Raw genomic sequence first — 26251 nt, 5'->3', positions numbered from 1 at the left:
CCTGGTTGGAGAACTTCTGAGACATCCATGCATTTCTCAGCTCTCTTGGCCTGTAGCCATTTCTGGAAGGTCATTTCACCGTTCATTTCTTTTTAAAAACATTTTATTTTTAAGTATTCTCTACACCCAATGTGGGACCTGAACTCACAACCCCGAGATCAAGAGTCTCACGTTCCATTGACTGAGCCAGCCAGGCGCTCCTCATTTCACCTTTCCAAATGTCTATTTCTTTATCTACAAGTTGAAAGATTGAAAAGTTTTCAGTATTTTTTAAAGTTTATTTATTTTGAGAGAGAGAGAGAGAGAGAGAGAGAGAGAGAGAGAGAAAGCAAGTGCAAGCAGGGGAGGGGGAGGGAGAGAGAGAATCCCAAGCAGGCTCCACACTGTCAGCACAGAGTCCGATGTGGGGCTCAAACTCATGAACAATGAGATCATGACCTGAGCTGAAACCAAGAGTCTAACACGTAACTGACTGAGCCACCCAGGTGCCCTATCCAGTATTTTTTAACCTGAGGACCCTTTCTAAAAGCTTTTGACCCTTTTGATGGCAAATTTCTGGGTCTTCATTAGCACATAACTAGTTCTTCAAATTAGGCTCAAGGTGCTGTTTATAGATAGTCCTGCGAAGCTTTTTGCTCTGCGAACGCTCATTTTGGCTAGTAAGCCTTTTGGAATCTTAAAAAGTTTAAGGATTCCATTCTTTTCTTTCAAACCTTTTCCAGGGTCACTAGGAAGGAATATTCTGGTCTATGCTGCATATTCTCTGCAGCTCATTTGAGCTCCTACAGCCAACAAACATTTATTGGATGAATCAGCTTTCCACATGACCCGTCAGAAGCTTTGGGAGAACTTTAGAGAATTCTAGCTCTTTGCTGAGAAAGCCTTATGGCAATTTTATTGAGTGGTGAAGTTAAAACAGTGTTTTGCCGTTGGTAAACCACCTATTCTTGCCCACCGCATGGCAGTGCAGTCTCTTTACTCTGCTTGATTGTGCTGGGTTGAATGGGTGGTGAGATGTGTACTCATTTTGCATTCAGCTCAGCATGTTTCAGAATCCTGTCTTCTCCAAAGGCTTTTCATATCCTCGCCATGTTTATTTCAGTGGGTGTGGGATTACATCATTCATGGTAAATTGGGTTGAGTTGCAAACTCTAGGTACCAATCCCATCCCTTCAACTTGGTTAGATGACGCCTGAAGACTGCTAGCTAAGTGATGAGGTTTGTTTTTTTTTTTTTAAGCATGTTTCAGGTTTCAAAATAAGATTTTAATAAAGATATATAAAATGGGGGCACCTGGGTGGCTCACTCGGTTAAGTGTCCGAATTTGGCTCAGATCATGATCTCACGGTTTGTGAGTTCAAGCCCTGTGTTGAGCTCTGTGCTGACAGCTCAGAGCCTGGAGCCTGCTTTGGACTGACTCTGACTCTCTCTCTCTCTCTCTCTCTCCCTCCCTCCCTGCCCCTCCCCCACTCACACTCTGTCTCTCTCTCTCTCAAAATAAATAAAATTAAAAATTAAAAAAATATATATATATAATGAATCAAGAAGGGATATGAACAGATATTTGTATACACATGCTCATTGCAGCATTATTTACAGTAGGCAAATGGTAGAACCAACCCAAGCATCCATCAGCAGAAGAATAGATAAACAAAATGTGGTCTCCATACAATGAAATATTATTCAGCCTTAAAAAGAAAGACTGCTGTCAGCACGGAGCCCGACATGGGGCTCAATCCCATGAACTGTGAGATCACAATTGAAATCAAGAGTCAGCTGCTCAGCTGACTTAGCCACCCAGCCTCCCCAAAAGAAAGAAATTCTTATATGTGCTTCGACATGAATGAACCTTGAGAACATTATGCTGAGTGAAATAAGCCAGTCATAAAAGGACAAATATTATATGATTTTATTTATATGAGGCATATAGAATAGTCATAGAGACAGAAAGCAGAGGTGCTGTTACCAGGGGATGGGGTGTGTGGGGGGACATGGGGACTTCGTGTTTAATGGATACAGAGTTTTAGCCTGGGAACATGAAAGGGTAGATGGATGTACAGTAATGTGAATTTGCTTAATGCCACTGAACTGTGCATTTTATGGTGGTTAAAATGGTGAGGGGGCCTGGGTGGCTCAGTCAGTTGGTTCAGCATCCGATTGTTTTTTTATTTTTTTTTTAAATGTTTGTTTACTTTTGAGAGAGAGAGAGAGAGACAGAGAGAGACAGAGGTGTGAATGGGGGAGATGCAGAGAAAGAGGGAGACCAGACTCCAAAGCAGGCTCTAGGCTTGGAGCTGTCAGCACAGAGCCCGCGGGGCTCAAACTCACAGACCGTGAGATCAGGACCTGAGCTGAAGTCGGACGCTTAACTGACTGAGCCACCCAGGCGCCCCAGCATCTGACTCTTAATTTCAGCTCAGGTCATGATCTCATATTTCGTGAGTTCGAGCCCTACATTGGGCTCTGGGCTGACAGTGCAGAATCTGCTTGGGATTCTCTCTCTCTCTCTCTCTCTCTCTCTCTCTCTCTCTCTCCCCCCCCCTCCCTCCCTCCCTCCCTCTTTCTGCCCCTCCACTGCTCATTCTCTCTCTCTCTCTCAAAAATAAATAAATCTTTAAAAAATGGTAAATTTGATAGTATGTATGTTTTATGACAAAAAAAAAAGACCAAGAATAATATGACAAATACCCAACAGCCTTCTACCCACTGTCAACTGAGAAATTTAAAAAATGGAGAACTTCATGTCACCTGTGTTACCTGGTCTCAATTTCATTGTGTATATTTTGAGGAGGGAATGATGACGAGTCAGAGACTTCTTTGTAGAAGAGCTTTCTTTCTGCTTTATTTTCCGTCTGCATTTGTTAGCTAAAGATAAACATACTACAACAGGTAAGAAGTGAATAAACTTATTGTCCTTTAAAATTAGTGTTTCTAGAAACTTCTAAAAAGATTTTTTTTTATAAACTTCTTTTACCCTCTGGGCCTTCCTTAATATGGAGAAATAGTCCAGGGAAATAACACTCAACTTACCAGGACAGAAGACTAAGAGAAGATATTTTCTGGCCTTTTACTCCCTGCATGTATGTTGTAAACATTTTTTGAGGATCTGCTCTGTGTCAGGCAGTGTCGTATCAGTTACCTGTTGCCACAGTTATGCTGTGTAACAAACACCCACAGAACCTCGGTGGCCCAACAGTAAGCATTTATTGCTTTTGAGTCTGGGGCCAGCTGGAAGCTGGCTGGTGACTTTTCTGATTTTGACTGGGGTTCCTCCCGTGTCTTGAGGTCAGCTAGCCATTTGCCTTGACCTCAGCTGCACGCCCAGGGCACCGGCACTGCCTCGTGTATCTCGCATGCTCCAGCAGGCTGGCTTAAGCACGTTCACATAGCAGTGGTAGAGGCATGACCGAGAATGGAAACTTCCAAGTTCTCTTGAGGCCTGGGCTCCAGACTGGCACGCTGCCACTTCCTTTTCACTTTGTTTTCCAAAGCAAGTCCCATGGCTTGGGGAACCCTGCTCTGTCTTTAAGGGAAGCACTCTAAAGTCATGTGACAAAGGGCATGGGTACATGAGAGGTGAAGAATTAGGGCTAAATGCGGTCCGCACGCCCCACCCTGTGCAGAGCGTCACAGGAGAGACACGTAGGCGGTCCTCTTAACAACCCTGAGCGGAAGGCGGCATCCTCCCAGCTTTACAGTCGGAGCGACGGAGGATCAGAGAGGTTCTGTGATGTATCCAGGCCACACTTGCAATGAGAGGTATAGTTTGGGTTTATACCGAGGTTTGTCCAACCTCTTCCTCTATGCTGCCTCCGACTCCACACAGCATCTTGGATTACTGCCTCTTTCTGGAAACATCTGCCTTGCCTTTTGTGTCTGTGTATTTGCCCCCCTCACCCCCACTATACCTCTTTATTTTGCTGGCTCCTCTTCTCAAGCTTCTTAAATGTAAGCTGCTTTTATGGTTCTGTCTTTGGCATCTTCTGTTGTCTCCTCGCTCCTGGGCTCAGCCAATGCCACAAAGCACACAGGCCCCAAAGCCAACCTCTCTGGGCCACACCTCCCTCCTTGCTTCCCTCACCCCTTACGTCCACTCTCAGACACTCTGTGCTGGTTAATGGTCTCTCAGCTGTAAGTCACAGTCACCCTGGCTTAACCTGGCTCAGGTCATAAGGAAATGTCTGTGTTGCATAACCAGTCCGAGGGCAAGGCAGGGACTCTGTCTGAGTTGGCTTCATGCTGTGGTCTTCCCTGCTTACATCTAGTGGGGGAAAGGGCAGGGGCTTCTCTTCTTGGAGATGCCCTGGGCCGGTCCATCTTCATCTCTCACTGCCACCCTGCCCGTCCCTGAACCCATCCCTGGCCCTAGCCCAGGGCTAGTGGTCTGCAGTAGAGTGGCTGACAGGGGGCGACTACTGTGTCCCCAACTGTGCCCGCAGGATCGAGCAGCACATTCTCCTGCCTTGTCCTTCCCCTTCTCCTGCTTCATCATTTGTTGTTTGTCCCTTTGGTTTTGAGGTCATTACTAAGGAACTGTTCAGGGTCGGGCTCCAGGAGAGCCTCTAGTAAACCCCAAGGAGGCTAACACAGGTGCTGCTCATAGCAGCCTGGGATTTGAGAATCAGACCGTCCCGGGCAGCATGGGCAGGGTGAGGAGAGCACCCGTTGTGGTGGTCATAGGAGCACCTAACCCTGCCTCAAAGGCGGTCACAGATGGTGTCTGGGAGGGTGTCACATTTTTTTTCTTTAAATTTTTTTGAACGTTTATTTATTTTTGAAAGAGAGAGAGAGCAAGTAGGGGAGGGGCAGAGAGGGGGAGACACAGAATCCGAAGCAGGCCCCAGGCTCCAAGCTGTCAGCACAGAGCCTGAAGTGGGGCTCAACCCCATGAACCGTGAGATGATGACCTGAGCCGAAGTCAGACGCTCAACCGACTGAGCCATCCAGGCGCCCCTGGGAGGGCGTCAATTCTAAGCTGATTATTCCACATTAGCGATGTCTCTCGTTCTTCCCTAAAACAAAAAAATCATCCCTGGTCTCTGATTTAGACCCTTATCACTTCTTGTAGACCAGAGATTGGCAAACCACAGCCTATGGGCCAAATCCGGTACTGCTTATTTTTATAAGTAAAGTTTTATTGGCACACAGCCACACCCTTTGGTTTATGCATTATCTGTGTGGCTGCTCTTACTTTACAATAGCAGAGTTACACAGTTGCCACAGGGACTTCGAGGCTTGCAAAGCCTAAAATATTTATTCTCTGGTTCTTTACACAACGGCTTTGCCAACCCCTGATTTAGACGGGCAGAAAAACCCAATTCCTGCCCTCCAGGAGGTTTCATCTCGCAAGAGGAGACTTGATATAGAAAGCTTTATAATGAAGACTGTTGGGGAAAAGATATTTAAGTGCTGGAGCAAGTAGTACAGACACAAATCAGTGTCATTGGAAAAATCCATGCACATGTATTTCTCTCTTCTCCCCTCTGCTGTTCCTTTCTCTAGTCCATGAACAAATCCACATTCATTTTTCTTGCTTCAAGATTTCTAGATTGGCATTTTCTAGATTTGCAATTTCTAAATTTACACTTTTCGTGACTCTTAGTTCCTTGCCTCTGAGGGGGAGAGTAAAGGTGCACAGCAGTTTGGAAAATGAAAAGTCAGAGTATGAGAAACCATTTTTTAAATGCACCTTTGCCATTCTCCCATACTTAAAAGGAATGTAGGACTTGCTTAAATAAATGAGAAAAATCTTTATTTGCTTTCAACAAAGAGCTAATATATGCATTACTACCCTATTTGCTTGAAAAAAGTCTGCTCAGAAACCTTTTACAGGTAGCCTGGTCCATTTCTCTGCACTGCTCATGGGGTCCTAGAAACCTGTCCTTTTCTAGATGACACCCCTGCACAGGGGCCTTGGCATCAAAACCATTTGGAGCCCCTAGAGGAAGCCCCTCATAATGGGATTTGTTGTTCTGATGACCACAGAATTGCCCCCTCAGAAGGCAGCTTTTGTGCTATTCCGTTGTTTAGACTTCACTGCTCTTTTTTTTTGGAAGATTTGAATTGTGCATTTTCTTTTAGACTCTTCCTAAGTTTTCTTAATTAGACTTAGTATTAAAATAATACATGGTTAGTATAAAATCTTAATAAAGGAAAGTTGGGGTATAAAGAGTCACATGGGGTGCCTTAGTGGCTCAATAGTTTGAGCATCTGACTCTTGATTTTGGCCAAGGTCACAATCTTGCGATTCCTGAGATCGAACCCCTGTTGGGCTCTGTGCTGACAGTGTGGAGCCTTCTTGGGATTCTCTCTCTCTCTCTCTCTCTCTCTCTCTCTCTCTCTCACTCTGCCCCTCCATGTTCACACACGTGTCTGTGTGCACACCCTTTCTCTCTCTCTCAAATAAATAAATAAATAAATAAATAAATAAATAAATAAAAGTCACATAAGCCCCCACTCCTGCCCCCATGCATACTCCCTGGAGGAGACCTGGTTCATGGTTATCTCTTCAGATCTCCACACATGCATTCAGACAAACCATAAGAATTTGCAGATATTCAACCATAAAATATCAATTTCAGATAGTATGACCTAATCCAAACACACAGTGAGACAGACATGCTAATATTTAGAAAAATACAGATGGGATCATACTATTTACGCTGTATCGTAATTAGTTATTGTTAGGTTGAAGAGAATCTTGGAAATCTTGCTGTACCAGTTCACTTAGAGCTATACCACTCTTTTTTTTTTTAAGTTTATTTTTATTTGTTTTTGAGAGAAAGATAGCAAGTGGGGGAAGGTAGAGAGAGAGGGAGACAGAATTCCAAGCAGGCTCCGTGTTGTCAGTGCAGAGCCTGATGTGGAGCTTGAACCCACAAACCGAGAGATCAGGACTTGAGCCAAGATCAAGAGTCAGACGCATGGGGTACCTGGGTGGCTCAGTCATTTAAGCGTCTGACTTTGGCTCAGGTCATGATCTCACTGTTTGTGAGTTCGAGCCCCCCATTGGGCTCTGTGCTGACAGCTCAGAGCCTGGAGTCTGCTTCAGGTTCTGTGTCTCCCTCTCTCTCTGCCCATCTTCTGCTTGCGCTCTCTTGCTCTCTCTCTCTCTCTCAAAAATAAATAAACATTAAAAAAAGAAGTCAGACGCTTAACTGACTGAACTACCCAGGAGTCTCTATACAACTCTTGAATAGTCCATGTGTAGATAGACCACAACTAGACTAACAAGTCCCCTAATTAAAGGACATTTGGGATAATTCTGGTTTTTCACTCTTCTGAATAAGGTGGCAGTGAACATTTTGCATTTATCTTTGTACATTTCGTGTAAGTTATCTGAAGTATAACTTCTTAAAAGTGGCATTGCTATTTTTTCATTATTAAAAAAAAGCTTTTTTGAAGAATTGGTCGGATGCCTCCAGTCTCAGTTGGACTTGCTGACCTTGCGGTCCTTTATCCTCAAGGGATACCACAAAGATGTGACTGCAGTAGAAGTCAGGCAGCCGCTCCAGGCAAATCCTGTGCGGTTACACGTATTAGCGCAAACCTCCCTCCCTTCATGGAACATTTGCGCACTGGCTGCCCTGCAGGCACTGGGGACCCGCAGGCAAAGAGTGACAGCACAGCTGACGAGAGCTGGGAGGAAGGTGTATATGAGGCTATGTGGGTACATGGAAGCCCAAGTGACCACTTTATCCCTGGCTGGGGGGACCTTGTAGAACCTTTTGTAACTTTACTAGCTAGCAAAGGGAGAGAAACGCAGGGCTTGGTTGGAGTGGGGACATTGAGGTGGTGGCAGGTGTCAGCCTGCAAATGAGCTGTCCTGGCCTTCGTGGAAGGGAGTGTGGCCATTGAGCTCAGCTGAGCCAAGGCGCCAGATGACAGAGTGGGGCTCTAGCCAGCCACTGACCTGGGTAATAAGAGGGCACTTGGCGAGCAGCTTCCTGAAGGCTGTGCCACACGGCTGCTCATGGATCGGGACCTGTGATGCGGCCCGATGTGCTGCTTTTGTCATGAGGTGCTGATCCAAAGCTTGTGAAACGTTCTAACAGAATGCACGTGGTGTGTCAACTGCTTTATTTTATATACGTAACTCCCCCTTTGGGTTTCTGTGCAAACCATAATCTTGAAAATAGGAGTTCTTGGTTTTTTTTCTTTTTAATTGCTGTGAAATCTATTTGTCAGTCTGCTGAAACCTATGACCTCTATTCAGAATAATGTTTGTAAATGAATAAAACAAAATCCACAGTTGCAAAGGAAACCAATTATACCGAAATACAGTCATCAAAATACTGCAAACACATAAATAATGCATATTCTATATGGATGCGTTAAATAGCAAGTTCCAGCAGTGGGTCTAGAAGCCATCATAATTTTAAAGTAAGGAAGAGTGGAAATGATATTTCACGATAACTGCAGTGACCAGGATGTGAAATGAGAATGTCTATCCACATAGTAGGGAATAAAAATCCCTGGATGCTGCCAACACCAGTGTGGTTTGTTGCCTGTATTGCATAGTGAAAAGAAAGGCCAGAGTTCAACCAGAGGATAGTAAAATTAAGGATGAAATCTTCTTCCCATCCGTATTTAGGCCCCTGAACTAACTCTGTCCATGAACCCCAGTTAAGAATCTCTGCTTTTAGATACAGAAGAAGGAATTGTGCACACACAAACCCCCTTTGCATCAAGAAAATTCATAAATACGTAGGCCTCCCCTGTCTTGGTTCTGATGGAGATGAGAAGGGAAAAAAGTCAAAATTAGAAAAAAATCATTTTGACTAGCTGCAGTAAAGATCTTTCCTCTTCTGCCTCAAGAGAGAAATGTGGAATTTTCTGTCATTCTGTAAATTTCCCAGGACAATGGCTGTTTTGAGGACCGATTTTAAAAACTGGGAAACTCTAGATTTGTTTGTGGTAGGTATTTTCCCCAGAGAATCCTCTAAGCATAGGCGAGGGAGGTGGCCCCCAGATGAGGGTCTCTCAGATTTTCTAGACCTTTGTCACAGTTCCTAAGTAGGCGTGTGCTCATGCGCACTCCCCCTCCCTGCACTTGTTCCCTCCCTCACTCCCCCCCTTCGCTGTAAAAGTTAGGGGTCTGATCTCTTCATCAGCAGCAAAGTTTGAGAATGCCTTTAAAAATAGATGCGTTAGAGGGAGTGTGTTGGATCGAAGGGAGAAATCTTGTTTATGCTCAACAAATAACTTATATTTAGAACCTTCCTTCAGTTTTCCCTTTGAAAATCTGTATTCTCATTTCACTTGAATGACTCTGCATGGAGCATTTAAAAGTAGATCAAACAAAACTCTATAAATATGTTGAGTTCTTTTGGGCATTTTGCCAGAATAAGCCTTGCTAAAGTGGAGAAAAGCAGTGTGCTTTATGTATCAGATTTTCTCCTCTGAACGTCCAGACTCCCTTCCCCCAGAGAAAGGCGTCCTGAACTGGGGAACTCAGGCCAGGGACACTTGGGGAAGTGTCGCCCTGGTACGGTCTGCTGTGGGTTGTTTAGATTAAAGAACATCCTGAAAGGCCAAAACCACCCCCTGGGACTGGCCTAGGGAAAGGGGAAGACCCGGAGACTGCTTAGCCACATCACTGACCGTGGTTTTCAGTATGGTTTCTTTATCTTGCTCTGACGGGGAGGGAAGGCCGGCAAAAAGAAAATTAGTTGAACTGGCATAAATCATTCACAAAGGTGCCTCTTAACACATTAATGAATGGTAAGACAAGTGGAAAAAAGGGAGGGTGTCAGGTGACAGCGAACCCTTCTGCGAAGTAGGTCTGTCCCCATTGTTCCGATTTGAGACATGAGAAAACGGAGGCGAAGGGCCACTCAGTGGCAAAGAGCATGAGGTAGTCGTAGTGCTGGTTATCCACTAGGTTATCTGTCGTTCCTGTGTCGTGAGTGAGCAGGCTCAGAAGATGGACACAGCCCCCCCCCCTTCCCCCTCACCCCTCCCAGCCCCTGCCGCTGGGAGGGAGATGGCTACGCTGTGTGGTCTGTGCACTCAGGCCAGGGAAAACGACCTTGGATCCATAACTGATAGGATATGGTGGCGGCTCTGATCAGAGTAATAACTAGTCTGGGCTCCAGGTGTGGAGCTGTTTCTCCGGGCTCACACCTCCCATTGTCGTCAGGGACCAGCCGCAACCGGTTCAGAGCCCCCTTGATATTCAGCCCGTGGCAGCCACCTTTCTGCCCGATCCAGTGGCTTGGAGAATAGGAACTAACTTTACTCTTAATGTCATCAAAGCATAATCGGAAGAATTAAGTTTCATAAAGCATGATAATTATTTTAACAGGTGACCGTGATGATTTTTAAAAATTACTACAGTGTATTACTACATGCTCTCTGGAAAAACAAATTGACGTGCAGAAACATTTACATGAGTCTGTCTTCACACTCTGCTAATGCCCCTTTCCAAAAATACTACCGTTAATTTGGGGCATACCCTTCTATACCCTTTTCTATCCTTGCACAAGCGTGTTCTTGTACATACACACCCTTTATTTCACTCATTAAATTGTATTAGGCCCTCACATGTTAACTGAATGTTGAATGAATCCATTTATTCATTAATAAACATTTCTTGAGCACATACTCTATGACTAGGCTCTGGGTGATAAGAGTAAATTTTGGAGTCTAGGGTGGAGGTTATAGAGGGAAGAAGGGAGTGTAGTGTGTATGTGTTTACAATGTCGGGAGTATATTTCACATATTAATGTATTATGGACGCCTTTTACATGTCAGTACACATGGAACCGCTTGCTTGATTTAAAAGGCCGCTCAGATCCTTGCGTGGCCTGGATATACCATGTGGCCGTTCCCTCTCAGCGGACATTCAGGGTGTTTCCTGTACAGATCTCTGTGCACATATTCATTTACTATTAGATACAATGCTGCCCTGAACCTGCTTATGCATATATCCCTCCCTATTTAAGTATTTTCTGTCTTTTAATGGGACTACATTTAAAATCCAACATACATAATCTCTCGCTCAGGTAAATCCCTGCTCTGCTATCTGGTGTGGATGATTGACAGTGGACCATAAACGCGAGTATATCACGCATTGTTTAATATCACAGATGCTTCAGACTACGATGTTAGTGGAGAATGAGGCCCTTTTGACCCCATGGCAAGACGATGGGCCACCATCTTTCTGTCCTTATAGCTGCAAAAATTCAAGGTGGCATTGGCTTTTTGAAAAATTGTGGTGAAATACAATGTAAAATTTACCATCTTAGCCATTTTGGCATTGGCTTTTAAAAAAGCACACGTTGAGGCGTGCCCAGTTTAACACCAGGTTGAGGCTTTAACTGTTTACTTCTACCCTTTCTGTCCTTCTCTAGGACCCCTCTGACTGTCTACAAAATGTTTGTTCACAAAACAGTGACCCACAGACAGAATGTGGAATAGGTACTCATTCGTTCATTCATCCATCGATCCATCAGGAAGGGATTGAGTGTCTGCTCTAACAGGCACTGAGCTAGGTGCTGGGATCAAAGACCGGTGAAAGAGGGTCATTGGCCCCCAAAGGGGGCAGCAGAAACACATCAACTGATGATGATACTGTTGTTCAGGTTTTCATCATGTTTTTCAGACTTTCTCTGTCTTTCATTGTCTTCTTTTGGGCTGTCTGCCTGCTTCTAGGCTCCCTCCCCCAAGCCATCCTGCACACCTCTGACACCAGCCACTTCTCCCTACATCACTGTCCTCACCACATCTTGTTGTCATTTCTCTGTCCAGAAACCTCCTCTGGTCAAGTCCTCATCCTTAACTCATCATCCAGAGTACCCTGGAAATGCACACCTAATCTGCCTTCCTGGTATTATCTTGGGTTGGTGGAAGAAAAGAGCTGCAGACCACAACTTATTTAACTCATGTGCCTCCTACAAGTTATCCAGCCTTTCTGTGCCCATTCAGAAAGATGGGGCCAGCATCCCTAAGCTCACAGGGTTGGTGCAAGAACTTAAGCGAAGGCATGTGACATGCATAGCCCGGTTCTTGGCACATAGTGGACACCTAATCAGTATTTGTCTCCTTCATCTCCAACAAGACCCCGTTGATTTTCCTTATGTGACTTTTGACTTTACCTACCTCCCTTCCCATCCCCCATGGCTTAGAGGCCATAATAAATGGTTCCCTACTGAATCTACATTTTTCTCCTGTATTCTGGTAGGACTTGGGAGCAAATGAGCACTGGCATAATTATAACCTCTTGTCGGATGAACCTTCCCTTTTTGAAGTAGCAGGCACATGGATTTACTGTTTTCTGCCGTGCAACGATATTGATTATATAGCCCTAAGAGAATCAAGGAGGCTCATCTCCAGGGACCAAACAGTGCTGGTTAATTAAATACCATACGTTTCCGCTGTAATGGTCCAGCCACAGCCAGAGGGTTTGGCGAGAAAGACCCACTAGTTCCTCATTTTTCTGGCATGCCATCAACCTCTGAAGTGTCCTCCTCTTCCTCTGAGTTATGTTACATTGAAACAGGATGAGGAGTAGGAATGTTCCCAGCAAAGGGTATGATGCTGGGTCCAGCAAGATCAGCCATTTAACTGTCTCTCTTTCCTTGCATGCCAAATCCACTGGATGTTTCAAGGAAAAGGGATGATTCTCCACATGTATTTTGTTTACTTGGTATTGTCTTTCCATCTTGAAATAGGAAACCTGGCCCCTTGCATAAATTGAGGTTTCTGACTCAAGAATAGCCTCTTCAGGAATCTGGAATCTGCTCACTAACTTGGGGAGTTGCTGCACCCCCAGCACTAGTGGCTCATGAATCATAGCAGAGGGTGCCATCTTTCCCATCCCCCAGTCTCCCAGGAGCACACTTCCAGAGCTAGAGGCTGTTTGGTGCAACTTTTCCAAAGTTCTGTGAAATAAAAATCACAGCGTGGCAGCATTCACCTGGGTTATGTGTTAGGCTAATATTGCCAGATGAGATTGGTTTTTCTCCCTTTTGGGAAAAGAAGCTGCACGTTAGAACCTGTATAGCATGGTCCTGGAAAATCCCATGTCTTTTTGGACAGCTGATCTGTCTGGATGTCTCTCGATCCTGTTTGTTAGACTCACCTGAGGAGCTCTTAAAATACAGATGCCCAGGCTGCATCCCAGACCATTGATAAAGGGTGGGGTCTGGTCATCTGTATTTTTTCCTCTCCCCCCTCAAATTTTTATTTAGAAAAATTTCAACTGTACAGAAAAGTTGTAACAGTATTACAGTGAACACCTATGTTAGCAATTTGCCACATTTGTTTTTTTCTATGTGTGTATGTATATGTATATGTATTGTGTACGTATACACACATACACACACACTCCTTTTCTCCTTAAACAATTTGAAAGGACGTGACAGATACCAGGACACGTCATCCCTGAATACTGTGGAATAAGGCCATTCTCCTATGTAACTACAATAGGATGAACAGACACACTCCGGAAATGGAACATCAATATAATGCTATTATCTAGTATTAGTCCATATTCAGATTTCCCCAGTTCTCCTAATAATGCCCTTTATAACCTTTTTAAGAGAATCGAATGCAATTAAGGATTGCATTATATTTAGTTGTTGTATCTCTTTACTGTTTTTAAATCTAAAAGTTCCCTAGCCTTTTAAAAATTGTATGTGATAGTGACTTAAAAATATTTTTAATTTTTTAAAGTTTATTTATTTTGAGAGAGAGAGAGAGGATGAGTGGGGAGGGGGAGGGAGGGAGAGAAAATCCCAAACAGGCTCCACTCTGTCAGCGCAGAGCCCCATGTGGGGCTCAAACTCACAAACCATGAGATCATGACATGGGCCGAAATCAGGAGTCAGACACTCAACCAACTGAGCCACCCAGGTGCCCCTTAAAAAAGACTTTTTAAAAAATCATGTCAGTTTCTGTAGACTGTCCATCGGTTTGGATTTGCATGATTGTTTTCTCACGGTCAGATTTAGGGGAAATGTTTGGGGTGGAAGCATTCTGTAGGTGATGTTAAGTCCTTCTCTGCATGCCACATAAAGAGTCCCATTATTGGCGATGTGAACTTTAAGGCTGTGTCTGTCCAGTTTCTCCATTCTAAGAAGACCGTTTTCCTTTCGTAATTAATAAATAATCTGTGGGGAGATACTCTGAGACTCTTTACAAGTCCTAATCTCCAACAAGCTTTCACCCAGTGGTTTTAGCAACCATTGATGCTGGCCAGAATCATTGGTTGCCATGATGGTTATAAAATGGTGATTGTCTATTTCTATCATTTCTGTATTTATCAGCTGACATTCTTTTTCTAAAGGAGAACTTTCCCTTCTTGCCCCGTACCTATCTATCAAATCTTACCCATTCACCTAGTAGGTAGCTGGCAACCTAGCTACCTCTCGAACTTATCAGTCTGGGCTCATGAATAATTTTGGAAGTGAACGAATCATTATACAACCTTCAGTACCTGCTGGAACTGTCCCCAGCTTGGCCAGTGGAGGCCCCATCAAGCTGCTCTCTGTGTCCTCTTGAGATGACCCTTCCAGTGTTTGAGCACTTCATGGTGTTAGCGTTCGTGGCTGCTCCGTTCTCACTTTGTATTTGCTTTGCCCCAGCCTCGGGAAAAGCTGTTATTCTGTGGAGACCTAGTTCCTCAAGGACTGCTGTTTAGAGTGCGGAAAGCTCCCCAGGTGATTTCAATATGCAGCCAAGACTGAGAACCGCTGGTTGCAGTCCTCTAAAGGGAGATCACCTGTTCCCACAAGGTGTTTTCTCCTAGTCACCCGCCGTTACCCGTTGTCACCTGTAATTAGTGGCACTGATTTGTTGTCGAGGTTTAGATTTTTGTGGGTAGTGTCACATGGTGAGTCAGGTTTAAATGCAGGTCCCTGACCCCAACTGCCCAGAGAGTACAGTTCCATAGATCTTTTCTGCATTTCAACCTTCTGACGTAGGTAGGTGGTCCCCAGGCCACATCTGGAGAAAATGCCAGAAGTAACTAACCCTGGAAACAAAATCGGGGGCTTTTTCTAATTTGCTCTTTGACCTTTATCAATGTTTTTTCTCTTGCAGTATGATCTCAGGATACTGCCATGTTCCCTAGGCATGCGGTGAGGATCCATTTGATTAATTCAGTGGGTTCCTTGAAAATCTCAAACGATTTAGACCCTTGTGGTTGCACTGGTGTTCTGTCAAAGGGGATATGAGATGTAAAAAAAAAAAGACTGTGTGGGTGTTGAAAGTTTTTAGTTGATCCAAAGAATTTTTTCAACCACTACATTATTTGTTGTTAGATTTTTGTGGTCATTGAATGAATTGGCCTAGTAAAGTTTTCACATGTTGTAAGACCCTGGAAGGCTCTAAAATATAGATGAGTGTGCTGTCTGTACGTGGGTCATGGCACCCTTTTTTAGTTTCTGCTATGTCATGTTTAGAGAGTGTGAGTGTACTTCATTTCCTCCCTTTCCAACCAGTTTTATTTCATTAAAATATCCGGCAGCTATATCCTCAGTATCCAGCAGCTGTAAGGAAATGCTCCCGATCTGTGGCTTTTCACTTCCTGGTTTCACATTTTAACCATGTCCCACATTGGCCCGGCGAGTCCTTTCTGCAGTCTCAAGACCCATAAGTGAGCATTCTTAAGAACAGTCAGACACGGGAGGTGGTGTCTCTGGAGTTGCATCCGCTCGTGAGCTGTAAGACCTCAGGTAGAACACGCAATCTCTGTGTTTCCTTGTTTGTGAGAAGGGGGTTCATTGTGAGAATTAAGTGGGGTAATACATACACAGTACTTAGCAGTGTCTGGCACACAATAAGTGCTCAATAAATGCTAGCTGTTACCATTTTATTAAACAAAGCTGACCATGAATGTAAGGTCACGGATGAATGGGGCCGAGTGAGGGAGACTGAGTGTGCCTGCCTTGCCCTCCATGTGCCAATATTTCTACATATGAGTGCATGGTCATGCGTGTGTATTTCGTGGCCATCGTGCAGTATGACAATAAAGGAGAGACATATCAAGTATCCCCTGTGAAGTCTGCCTTATCTATACATTTTTTGGTAAGCCACGTGCACATATACATTTGCACATGTGTCCGTAAAACTTGTGTTTGTTACTTCTTGCAATTACACGTAAGGAGTTAAGTGGTCCGGCCTAGAAAACGCGCACAGTGACAAAGGATGGTGGCAATGGCCCCAATGTGAAGGAGGAAGAGCCTGTGTTCTCTCCTCTTTCTAGTTGTTCTAATACAGATTTGTCTTGTTGGCCGTGATCAGCAAATAGATGTAAATTTCTCTCATGACTCAGTGTATCCCATAGAAAAAAAAGCCCATTGTAATGTGTTAAAACTTGAGTTCACGTGAACTGGGCCATGGGTGTGAACAGCTCAAACTAAGGGATCCTAAACCACGGCCTTGGGCAAGTCATACTCGTTTTTCTGCAGTTTATACCGGCTATTGAAACGAGATGACGTTGTTGTTGACATACCTTCTCAAGGAAGGTCAAGATGGACCAGTAAACATCAGTGAAATGCCAGGAGAGGAAGAAATGGCAAATGACATCCTTAAACTCCCTTAAGTTTTGGATGGACAGAGGCGACTGAAATGCAGTGTCTCCCATTGTCAGACACCCACCTCATTTTTTTCCTAATGTTTATTTATTTTTGAGACAGAGTGTGAGCAGGGGAGGGGCAGAGAGAGAGGGAGACACAGAATCCAAAGCAGGCTCCAGGCTCTGAGCTGTCAGCACAGAGCCCGACGCGGGGCTCGAACTCACGCACCGTGAGATCGTGACCTGAGCCAAAGTCGGACGCTCAGCTGACCGAGCCACCCAGGCACCCCTGTCAGACACCCACCTGAAACTGGACTTTAGGTTGGGTAGACCTGGTAACAGTGATGTGCAGAAGTTGAGACCTGGAAGAGCAGCAGTCCAGGAATTTGGGTACAAACCTCAGGCTGTGTTGGACAGTATTGCAGGAAGCAGTTAAGTACAGAATTGCCGAGAATTTGGGACAAGATGTGAACAGAATTGGTTCATCCAGCATTGGAGGCCAGCTCTGAACTCAGACCAAGGAAATACTGCCACTCACTAGCTTGGTGTCTGTGGGTAAGTCATTGAGCCCCAGTTTTCTCATTTGCAAAGTGGTTGCTCATTCTGGCTCCTTTCTTTTTCTTTGCAAGCCATGTGGTTGGCAGGATGAGATATGGTGCTGGATACCAGAAGTGCTTTAGAAAAGATTGCCTGCTATCCCAGTGCCAGAGGGAAAAACTGTTACTGCCTGGGGTAAGGTCGGGTGGCCTTTACCATCAGCACCCTCTGGATATCTCTCTGTGACTCGCTTTTCTTGGTCCTGTATGTTGGCATTGTGTTTTATAGGACTTTATGCCACCAATTAAATAAACTTCTTAGAGGCTTTTAAGAAATGTCGATTAGCCTGGCAGACAGAAACTAGGAAATGTGTCATTCTTCCTGATACCAGACAGGGCTTTATGGAAGTCTGATGCAGAGATTTGGTTCAAGAGAAATCTGATTATTCTGTTCCAGGTCTGTTCTGAGTCTGCGGTGTCAGTCTGTTGTTAAAGAATACATCACTCTCTCTTCCGCCATTTGCGCACTACTGGGCTAGATGCTACTTTTTACAGAGGGTTTTGTGAATATATGAACCTGCATATAACTGTGTTTACCATTTCAGCTAACACTGGGTCTTCAGATGTTATTTTCAAGTCACTTTGGTGAGGGCTGGTGACTTCTGTGCTTATAAATGTTGGGGTGTAGACATTTGTCATGTTTACTTGTTCTGTGTTCAGATTTGTATCTGCAGAGTTTGCTTTTGATATAACATCAAGCGAATAAAGGTCTTAAAGATTTATAGTAGAACTTCATCTTCAGAGGTGTATGTGGGGGCAAGAGAGCCCCAGGGAGTAGGAGATGGGTGCCAAGACCGCCTCGTTGTCTAGACCTCCTCAGATAGGATGAGGGATCTGTACCCTTCACAACAGAGAGCGCTGGAGTTGCCTTCCGTCACTTTGGACGCCATGAAATTGCGGTAGAGTTCTTTGCCCTGCAGACCCACTCTTCCTGACTCCCCACAGGGAGAAGCCATGCTCCACGGGAGAGCCAGGCCCTCCATGGGTGGCCCTGTGCCACCTGCCAACAGTGCAGCCAGCGCCTGGCAGTTGGCCTGAGAGCTCTGCGTTTGTCCTCGTCACGACCAGGGGGCTAGGGGTTCTGCGCCAAGGGGTGGAGTGTATTTGTGCAGTCGCCAGAGACGTGATTAGACAAGGTATCGATTCCGAACTCCTTCCCCCTTCCTTCTGTTCGACTCTGTTCTTCCTTAGGGAGGTTCGGGCAGAGAAAAATAGAACAGAGAGAACTAGGCCACTGGCTTTTGAAAAATATTGATCTGTGAGCGCATGAGATGTAGCCCAGACCTTCCCCTTTGTGTGATGTCATGCTGCACGGGGGCCTTAATGTGGCCTGTGATCACTCCTGCAGGGATTTGCTTTCTTAGGGAAAAGACTAGAAAAGGAAAAGAGTCACTGTAGGCAGTATCCAAAAATAATGTCAGCGTTTCTAAATGTGTTGGCTTGAAGTCGGTGATCCCTTTGGTTTTCTAGGCCATGCGGTGGCAGGAGGGAGCACTGTGAGATGGTCAGCCTTGAGCAACAAACTTCTGAGCAGTGCTGGTCCCAGTCCTTCTCTTCGGTCCACCTCTCCCCAGCTTGGGCCTCCACTGCTGTCTGTCTGTCTGTCTGTCTCCCCACCCCACCCCCATCACACATACCACATGCATGTTCTTTCTGCCCGCAGTGCATGTCTGTGGTGTGGACACTTGCATTTGTACTTGAACCAGCTCTGAGCCAGGGCCTCCCAGTTGGGCCGCTCTGCGTGAGTGAGATGCTGTACCCTTGAGTGTCCTCCGGTCAAGTGAAGTGTGGTCCTGGCTTTTATCTTGATTTGCCTGGGTTGGCTCTGTGTAAGCAGCCAGGCCTCCTGCTAATGGGTCCCCTGGGACAGAGGGAAGAGGACAGAAGTGGATTTGTTGAACCCCTCTGGGGCATTTGAAATGGCACCAAGAGCAGGCTGAAATCTAATCAGCCTTTGCTTATCAGGCCTGAGTTCCACCACATTCAAAGGGTGATGATTAGTAAGAAAAAGGCCAGGATGCTTTATCTTTTCCTTTGCACACTGGGAAAAATTTCCTCTGCCTTGCTAGCATTAGAAGCAGACCATTCTTTTTACTCTACCACGTCACATCAGCTTTCATTAAAAATCAACGGCAGCAGATACAAAGCCCCACCCACAGAAACGCGTTTAAGGCAACACTGTGCGCCAGCGCTTCGGGGCTGGGGTCTTTGCCTTCTGCACCAGTGGATCGGTTTCTCATCTCCATGCCTTTCGACCCAGCAGCTTTTAAAAGACCAAGAAGCATTGCTCTGCTTTCTACTGCCTCTCTCTGAGACCAGGGCTGCCGGGCGGGCCTCTAGCCATGTCCCAGAGAGCATATTTGAGACAAGTCAGCTTAATTGCCTGCATGCCTAGGAAGCCTCTCTTTAAAATCTAATTTCGAGACAAGAGCTGTATCTAAATATCTTGCTTTTCCCGTTCAGGCGAGCGACGGAGGCGCCGCTGCCAGGTGGCATTCAGCTACCTGCCCCAGAACGATGACGAGCTCGAGCTGAAAGTGGGCGACATCATAGAGGTAGTAGGAGAGGTGAGTGTGCCACGCAGGGGGAGGGGGGTGGGTGGCCTCAGGTGGGCTGTCAGAACCCACCCCCAGTTGGCCTTGCTGTGGCGGATGTTAGAGCTTAAGGAGACCTTCGACGTTATCTAGTCGAGTCTCTTCTCAGAGGAAATGGGTTCCCAGAGAGGAACTCCACCAAGCCCATTAGGAGCAGGTGTGGGCCGTTGGAAATTACTGTCTTTGTCACACAGGCTGAGTACTTCTGAGGTCCCAGCCCGCTGCCTGGCTTTTCTCCCCCGCTTCAATGGCTAGGAGACTCCTGCCATCCAGAGTGACCCTGAGCCATCTCTAGAGGGTGAATTCAGTCTTCGTGGTGGGGCACACTGTGGATTCACAGGGAAAGAAAAGCGACATTTATCGAAGACCTAGTATAAGACAGATGTGACAAGGTTCTTTGCACGTTGGCCCATTGGTGGCCCATCACAAGCACCTCATTTTGTAGATGAGAAAAGAGACTCGAAAGACCCTAGAGGAGTCAGGGCCGAGTGTTAAAGCCAGGTCCACGTGGCTGGAGACCCTAGTTCTTTCCCCTGCACCACGTTCCCTTATTCCTCCTTGGTCCTGGCTGCTCAGAGCCAGCCCTGCTGGCGAAGTGCCCTGCCACACACTGGCACAGGCGTCTTAGACCCAACCCCTCCGTCCTGGGTGTTCGTGGATTTCAGACTTACAGTGTCATCATTCATTCTGATTCAACACATGTACCTGTATATAGAAATGCACTTCTCTGAGAGCCTTGGTTTCCTGAGTACCATTCGACCTTACAGAACCCCATGATTTACAAAAAAAAAAAAAAAAAAAAAAAAAAGGAAGCTAGAAGTCAAGGAGGAGATTAAGTGAACTGTGGCATGGGTCCAAGTAGCAGGGCTGATGCTAGCCACCACATTCCCTGTTCATACAAACATAAAATAAGCATGCGTCAAAGCTTTATGTAACTCATTAATGAGGGGATCTGCAAGATGGTATGGTTGGCTCAGAGAGAATTGTGGAAGAGGAAAGTATTTATAATGACTTGAAAGAGAAAATACTTGATTAAGGTTGCTAAGTTGGATGCAAAACTACATCGTGTCCCCACGGGGCAGTAAACTATACCCTTTGAGGTTATCTTTTCTAGGGGATAAGGCACTTGTATCTCTGGCAGTCAAGATTTATTTTCATTGCTATCTGAACAGAATCATTCTCATCACTTTTGCTTTTCTGCCAGTTTACACCCGCACTAACAGAATCATAAATAGTAAATAGGGCATCAAACAAAGATACCTGTCTCTAGAGAATCAGTTACCGGGACTCCCAGTATGGCACCTGGAGGACACAAAGTAAGCACGTGTGCCTATCTCCCACTTTCTGGAGAATTTGTATTCATGTGTCATTCGTTCACCATTTTGTATCCCTGTTGCCAAGTCGGGCACATGGGAGCCGTTTGTTGAAAGATGAATGAGCAAAACAGGAAGGGGCCACAGAGGAGAAGGTTTATGCCAATGGTGAAAGGGACACATTCCTTTTTCCTTTTTTTTTTAATGTTTATTTTTGAGAGAGAGAGGGAGAGCAGGGGAGGAGCAGAGAGACAGGGAGACTGAGGATTGGAAGCAGGCTCTGGGCTGACAGCAGAGAGCCTGGCGTGGGGCTCAGACTCACCCATTTTGAAATCATGACCTGAGCCAAAGTCAGATGCTTGACTGACTGAGCCACCCGGGCTCCCCAAGGGACACATTTCTTAAGACCAAACCCATGGAAGAAATTCCAAGAGAAATAACGAACAGTGTGACTAATTAAAAAAAAAAGAATTAAAATTTTGGTATAATTTGCAGCGAGTTTAGCTAAAAAAAAAAAAAAGAACAGACAAAACATTTTGCAAGAAATGATCATAAAAAGTTATTATATATATCATATACGAAAATATATTAAGAAGGTACTGTAACAATGATAAGTGGTAGATAATTGTGTCATAGACCCAAAGCCCACAAGGGGAAAGAAAACTCTTTACCATGAGAAACTGTTCCACACTGCTATTAATGAAATAAATGCAAATTAAGACAATAATGGGTTCCTGCTTTTGAGAATCTCGAGAAAATACTTAGCGGTAAGACTGTGGCTAATACTGAGAAGTGGTGACTTTGTGCATATTTCTGATCCTAATATGAAGCTATTTAGCAAGGTATGGCAAGAGCTGTTAAAATCTGAATTAACAACCTTTGAGCCAGTAATCTCACTCCCGGGAATTTATCCAAAGAAAATGGTTAACAGAAAAAAAAAATATGTGAAACGCATAATTGCTTGTGATAATGAAAAATAATCAAGAGAGGGAATAGTTATGTGAATTAAGTGATATTATCCAGCTAGAAGATTGTGAAGACATTGATTGAGATGGTAAACCCAAGAGGCCTTTAAATCTTTATTTATTACAATACTGTGTTGTGATTTTCTGTTAAATTCTGCTAACCTGAGAGCTTTTCAACAGCAGGGATCTGGTTTTGATCGATCTTTCTATACATGGTACCTGGAATAGTGCCTGAAACCTGATACGTACTTTAATAAATGCTTGCTGAATAAGTAAATGGAAGTATGAAAAGATTCTTTTACAAAATAAATGAATAGATCAGGACACAAACTTGCATACACTAGGACACAGCTGTGTAAAATACATCTCCATGCATGTGATCAAAGACTGAAAGGGAACAATAATTGAAAATGCTTGTGGGGGTGCTGGGTGGCTCAGTGGGTTGAGCGTCTGACTTCAGTTCAGGTCATGATCTCGCAGTGAGTGAGTTCGAGCCCCGAGTCGGGCTCTGTACTGACAGCTCAGAGCCTGGAGCCTGCTTCAGATTCTGTGTGTGTCTCTCTCTCTCTCTGCCCCTCCCCTGCTCGTGCTCTGTCTCTCTCTGTCTCTCAAAAATGAATAAATGTTAAAAAATTTTTTTTAAAGACTGTTAAAAAAATGCTTGTGTCACAGAAGATGGTTTGTTCTTTAGTGTTGCAATAATGTTTTAAGAAATACAAATCAAGATAAGGAGAATCATTAACAGCTTTCTGGGAAGTCGTGCCCACCCTCACCTGCCTGTTGGCTGTAGGGAAGGCAGGTGCGGATCGCTGAAGGAGAGGAGAGATTGCAGGTGTTCCTCTTCTCACCTAGATGACACAGGGTGCCCTTCGCACCTTCGGTGCTAGTCTCCTGTTCACTCACTGCCCTTTCATTGCTCGGCTTCATGAAGGGCTTGCTGCAAATCGGAAAAAGGAAAAATATGTAGCCTATGATAGTTATGTAAAACAAAATGTAAAGGTTGGCCTTTTAAACCATATTTTATTTTTTATTAAACAAATTTTTAATGTTTATTTTTGAGAGACAGAGAAAGACAGAGCGTGAGTGGGGAGGGGCAGAGAGAGAGGGAGACACAGAATCCTAAGCAGGCTCCGGGCTCCGAGCTGGCAGCACAGACCCCGATGTGGGGCTCAAACCCATGAACCGTGAGATCATGATCTGAGCTGAAGTCAGAGGCACAGCCCACTGAGCCACCTAGGTACCCCTATTTTTTACTTTTTTAAAATTAGTTTATTACTTTTTTTTAGAGAGAGAGAGAGAGAGGGCATGAGCTGGAGGAGGAGGGACAGAGGGAGAGCGAGCGAGAGAGTGAGTGAGAGAGAGTGAGTGAGAGAGAGAGAGAACCCCAAGCAGGCTCCACAGTCAGCATGGAGTCTGACATGGGGCTTGATCCCACAACCCTGGGATCATGACCTGAGCCAAAATCAAGAGTCAGACACTCAACTGACTGAACCACCCATGCACCCCTAGACCATATTTAAAAAATTATATGGTCAAAAATTAAATTCCCCATTATTCCATTTTACTTGTAATATCGCAGATTTTTGGCCCTTGTCACTGTATAATATAAACTATGCCTTTTTATAATGGATGTATAAATGTCAGTGGGTAGTTACTCTCTCATTCTACTGAAAACTAAAGATAAACATCCCAAATAAATAAAAGCTCTTCACTGACAGGAACAGATTGAGGTAGGGCCCTAGTATTAGCTTTGCAATACTATAGAATCAATCCCTTCATCAGTAAAAATAGAACAGATGATGTCGTGTATGTGCATATAAATATGTTATATTCTTATTGATTGATTGATTCTACAGTATTGCAAAGCTATACACACACACACACACAAAAAAAAAGAAATGCACACACACCCTCTTACCCCAAAGGAAAAAAAAAAAAAAACCAAGACAACTCAGATCTTGTTTTTGGAGGTAGGGACTGCTGGGGTTTTTTTTAAATGTTTTATTTATTTTTGGGAGAGAGAGAGAGAGAGAGAGCAAGCAGGTGAGGGGCAGAGAGAAAAAGGGACAGAGGATCCAAAGCAGGCTCCGTGCTGACAGCAGTGAGCCTGATGCAGGGCTTGAACCCACAAACTGTGAGATCATGACCTGAGCTGAAGTCAGGCTCAACCGACTGAGCCACCCAGGCATCCCTGGACTGGTTTTTTGAAAAAGGTTGAATCAAGTAGAGAATCTTAAAACATGATATTTTATAGATATAAATTAAATTAGATATATATCTTATTAACACAATTAATTTGATTAAGGTAAGTAATATATATCTTATATAATTTTACCTTAAAATAAAAAAAAATGTGCATTCATTTCCATTTGTCACCTGGCTCATAGGGCCAAGGTGTTTTCCTTAAATATGGGTTTGCTGGTTTGAGTTCTAGCCTGTCTGCATCCATAGTGCATCCTCATGATTTCCTTCTTTTATTTTTAAATAGATTGACAACACTCCTACTAACATTCTACAGCCCACTGCCCCCACTCTCTTCTAATTATCTTGTCCACACCTGATTTGGCAGTTTGTTTTTTTTTAATTTTCAGATTGTTTGCCTTTATCCCTGTCACCACTCACTTTCTCTTCACACTTAGGTATTTTTGAGCAGTGTGACTGGTGGGCTAGCAATCAGCACAACGGGCTTAGGCAGGTGGGTAGACACAGCCTGACCCTCCTCTGGCAGGAGTTGACTGCCAGCCCGGAATGCTCAGCCCGGACGGAGTGGGGAAAGCAGGGTTGTCCGGGCTGAGTGCACCTGGCGGAGTCACCTTGCTCCAGAGGGCACTTAACATGCCTCTGCCTCCTGGCTAGACTTTGGTTCTGCTCTCGTCATTAGATCCATCTCTGCGAACCTAAAAGGACCTGGGCTTCCAGTTCGAAAGGGAAAAGAGCAGACTGAGTTCTTGGGTATAGATATTTTTGAGGAAATCACTGTAAATGCACACTTGCGTCATTTTTGTCCAGAGTGGAGGGGACTAATAAATACAGGTGAAATTCTAAGACCAGAGATGGCATATAGACAAGCTCTTCAGGAGAAATGGCATTTGAGGTCTCTGGGGTTTCAAACCTGGCTTGTTGGCCTTTTTTTTTTTTTTTTTTTTTTTTTTTTTTTTTTTTTAAGTGCATTGAAGCCTCTTTGTTTTCCTGTCTATGTCATCTAGAGCCTGGGAAAGGAGCCACTTTTCCTCTTGGGTTGGATGAACTTGGTCTCAACCAGTCTCTCTCTCAGCGATACTTGGTTTGGTTTGTTCCTTGTGGTTTGTTTTTGAGGTTTTTTTCACTGGTCCCTAGTTAAGCTCCCTGGAGACCAATGGCTTCAATTTCAGATTAAAAATCCCCAACCTGGCCTTATCGTTTGCAAAGATGCTAACTTGGACTTGCAAGAAACTTAGGCATTTTTTTTAATTTGAGAGAGAGAGAGAGAGAGAGAGAGAGAGAGAGCGCGCGCGCTAGCCTCTCAAGCAGGTTCCATGCTCAGCCCCAGCCCGACGCTTGATCCCACAACCCTGGGATCATGACCTGAGCTGAAATTAAGAGTCAGGAGCTCAACGGACTGAGTGACCCAGGTGCCCCAAACTTAGGCATCTTCTTGCACCCACAGCTGAGGTTGCTTCTCTCAGCTAGCGTTAAACAGGCTGTTCAAATTCTTCAGAACTTTGTAAATCAGACAACCTTTGTGGGTATGGATGGGCATTTATGATAGTGTGAATTATAAGAAGAAATATGTATATCTGGCCTTTCATTTCTGTCACAGAGCCCCTAACACTCTTGACATTTCCTAAAAGAGTGATAAAGGTGTCTTTTGTTATGTTAATGAAGTAACTTTTGAAAGTCCTAAGGACTGGGGCTGGCTGCCAGTGGAGCCAATGTGTGTGATGAGAAGGTTGCAACTCTCAGTCCCACCCACTGACCTTGGGGAGGGGAGAGGAGCTGGAGGTTGAATCCCTTGCATGTGGCCGGTGAATTAATCAACCATGCGTGTGTAATGAAGCCTCCAAAAAACCCGCAAAGGACAGATTCAGAGAGCTTCTGGGCTGGTGAACAGGAGAGGTGCGTGGAGAGCGGTGTCTGGAGAGGATACGAAAGCTCCACGCGCTTTCCCCCGTGCCTTGCCCTGTGCAGCTCTTCCATCCACCTGTTCCTGAGTTAGATCCTTTTACATTGAGCCTGTGATCTGCTAAGTAGAATGTTTCCCTGAGTTCTGGGATCCGCTCTA

The 26251-nt window shown here is 44.8% G+C and overlaps 1 protein-coding gene across 4 annotated transcripts in view; it reads left to right on the top strand.

Moving 5' to 3' along the window:
• Positions 1-26251, top strand: part of SH3KBP1 (SH3 domain containing kinase binding protein 1) — a 328527-nt gene that overhangs the window by 149932 nt on the left and 152344 nt on the right. For all 4 annotated transcript variants that reach the window (XM_042974825.1, XM_042974822.1, XM_042974824.1 and 1 more), the window contains one exon: positions 19582-19685. In XM_042974825.1, coding sequence (XP_042830759.1) covers positions 19582-19685 — 104 coding nt within the window. The remainder of the gene's footprint in view (positions 1-19581; positions 19686-26251) is intronic.

Source organism: Panthera tigris, chromosome X (genome assembly GCF_018350195.1).
Source record: "Panthera tigris isolate Pti1 chromosome X, P.tigris_Pti1_mat1.1, whole genome shotgun sequence".
Classification (NCBI taxonomy): Eukaryota; Metazoa; Chordata; class Mammalia; order Carnivora; family Felidae; genus Panthera; species Panthera tigris.
Note: the sequence above shows the minus strand (reverse complement) of the source record. Positions and strands in the feature narration are given on the sequence as shown.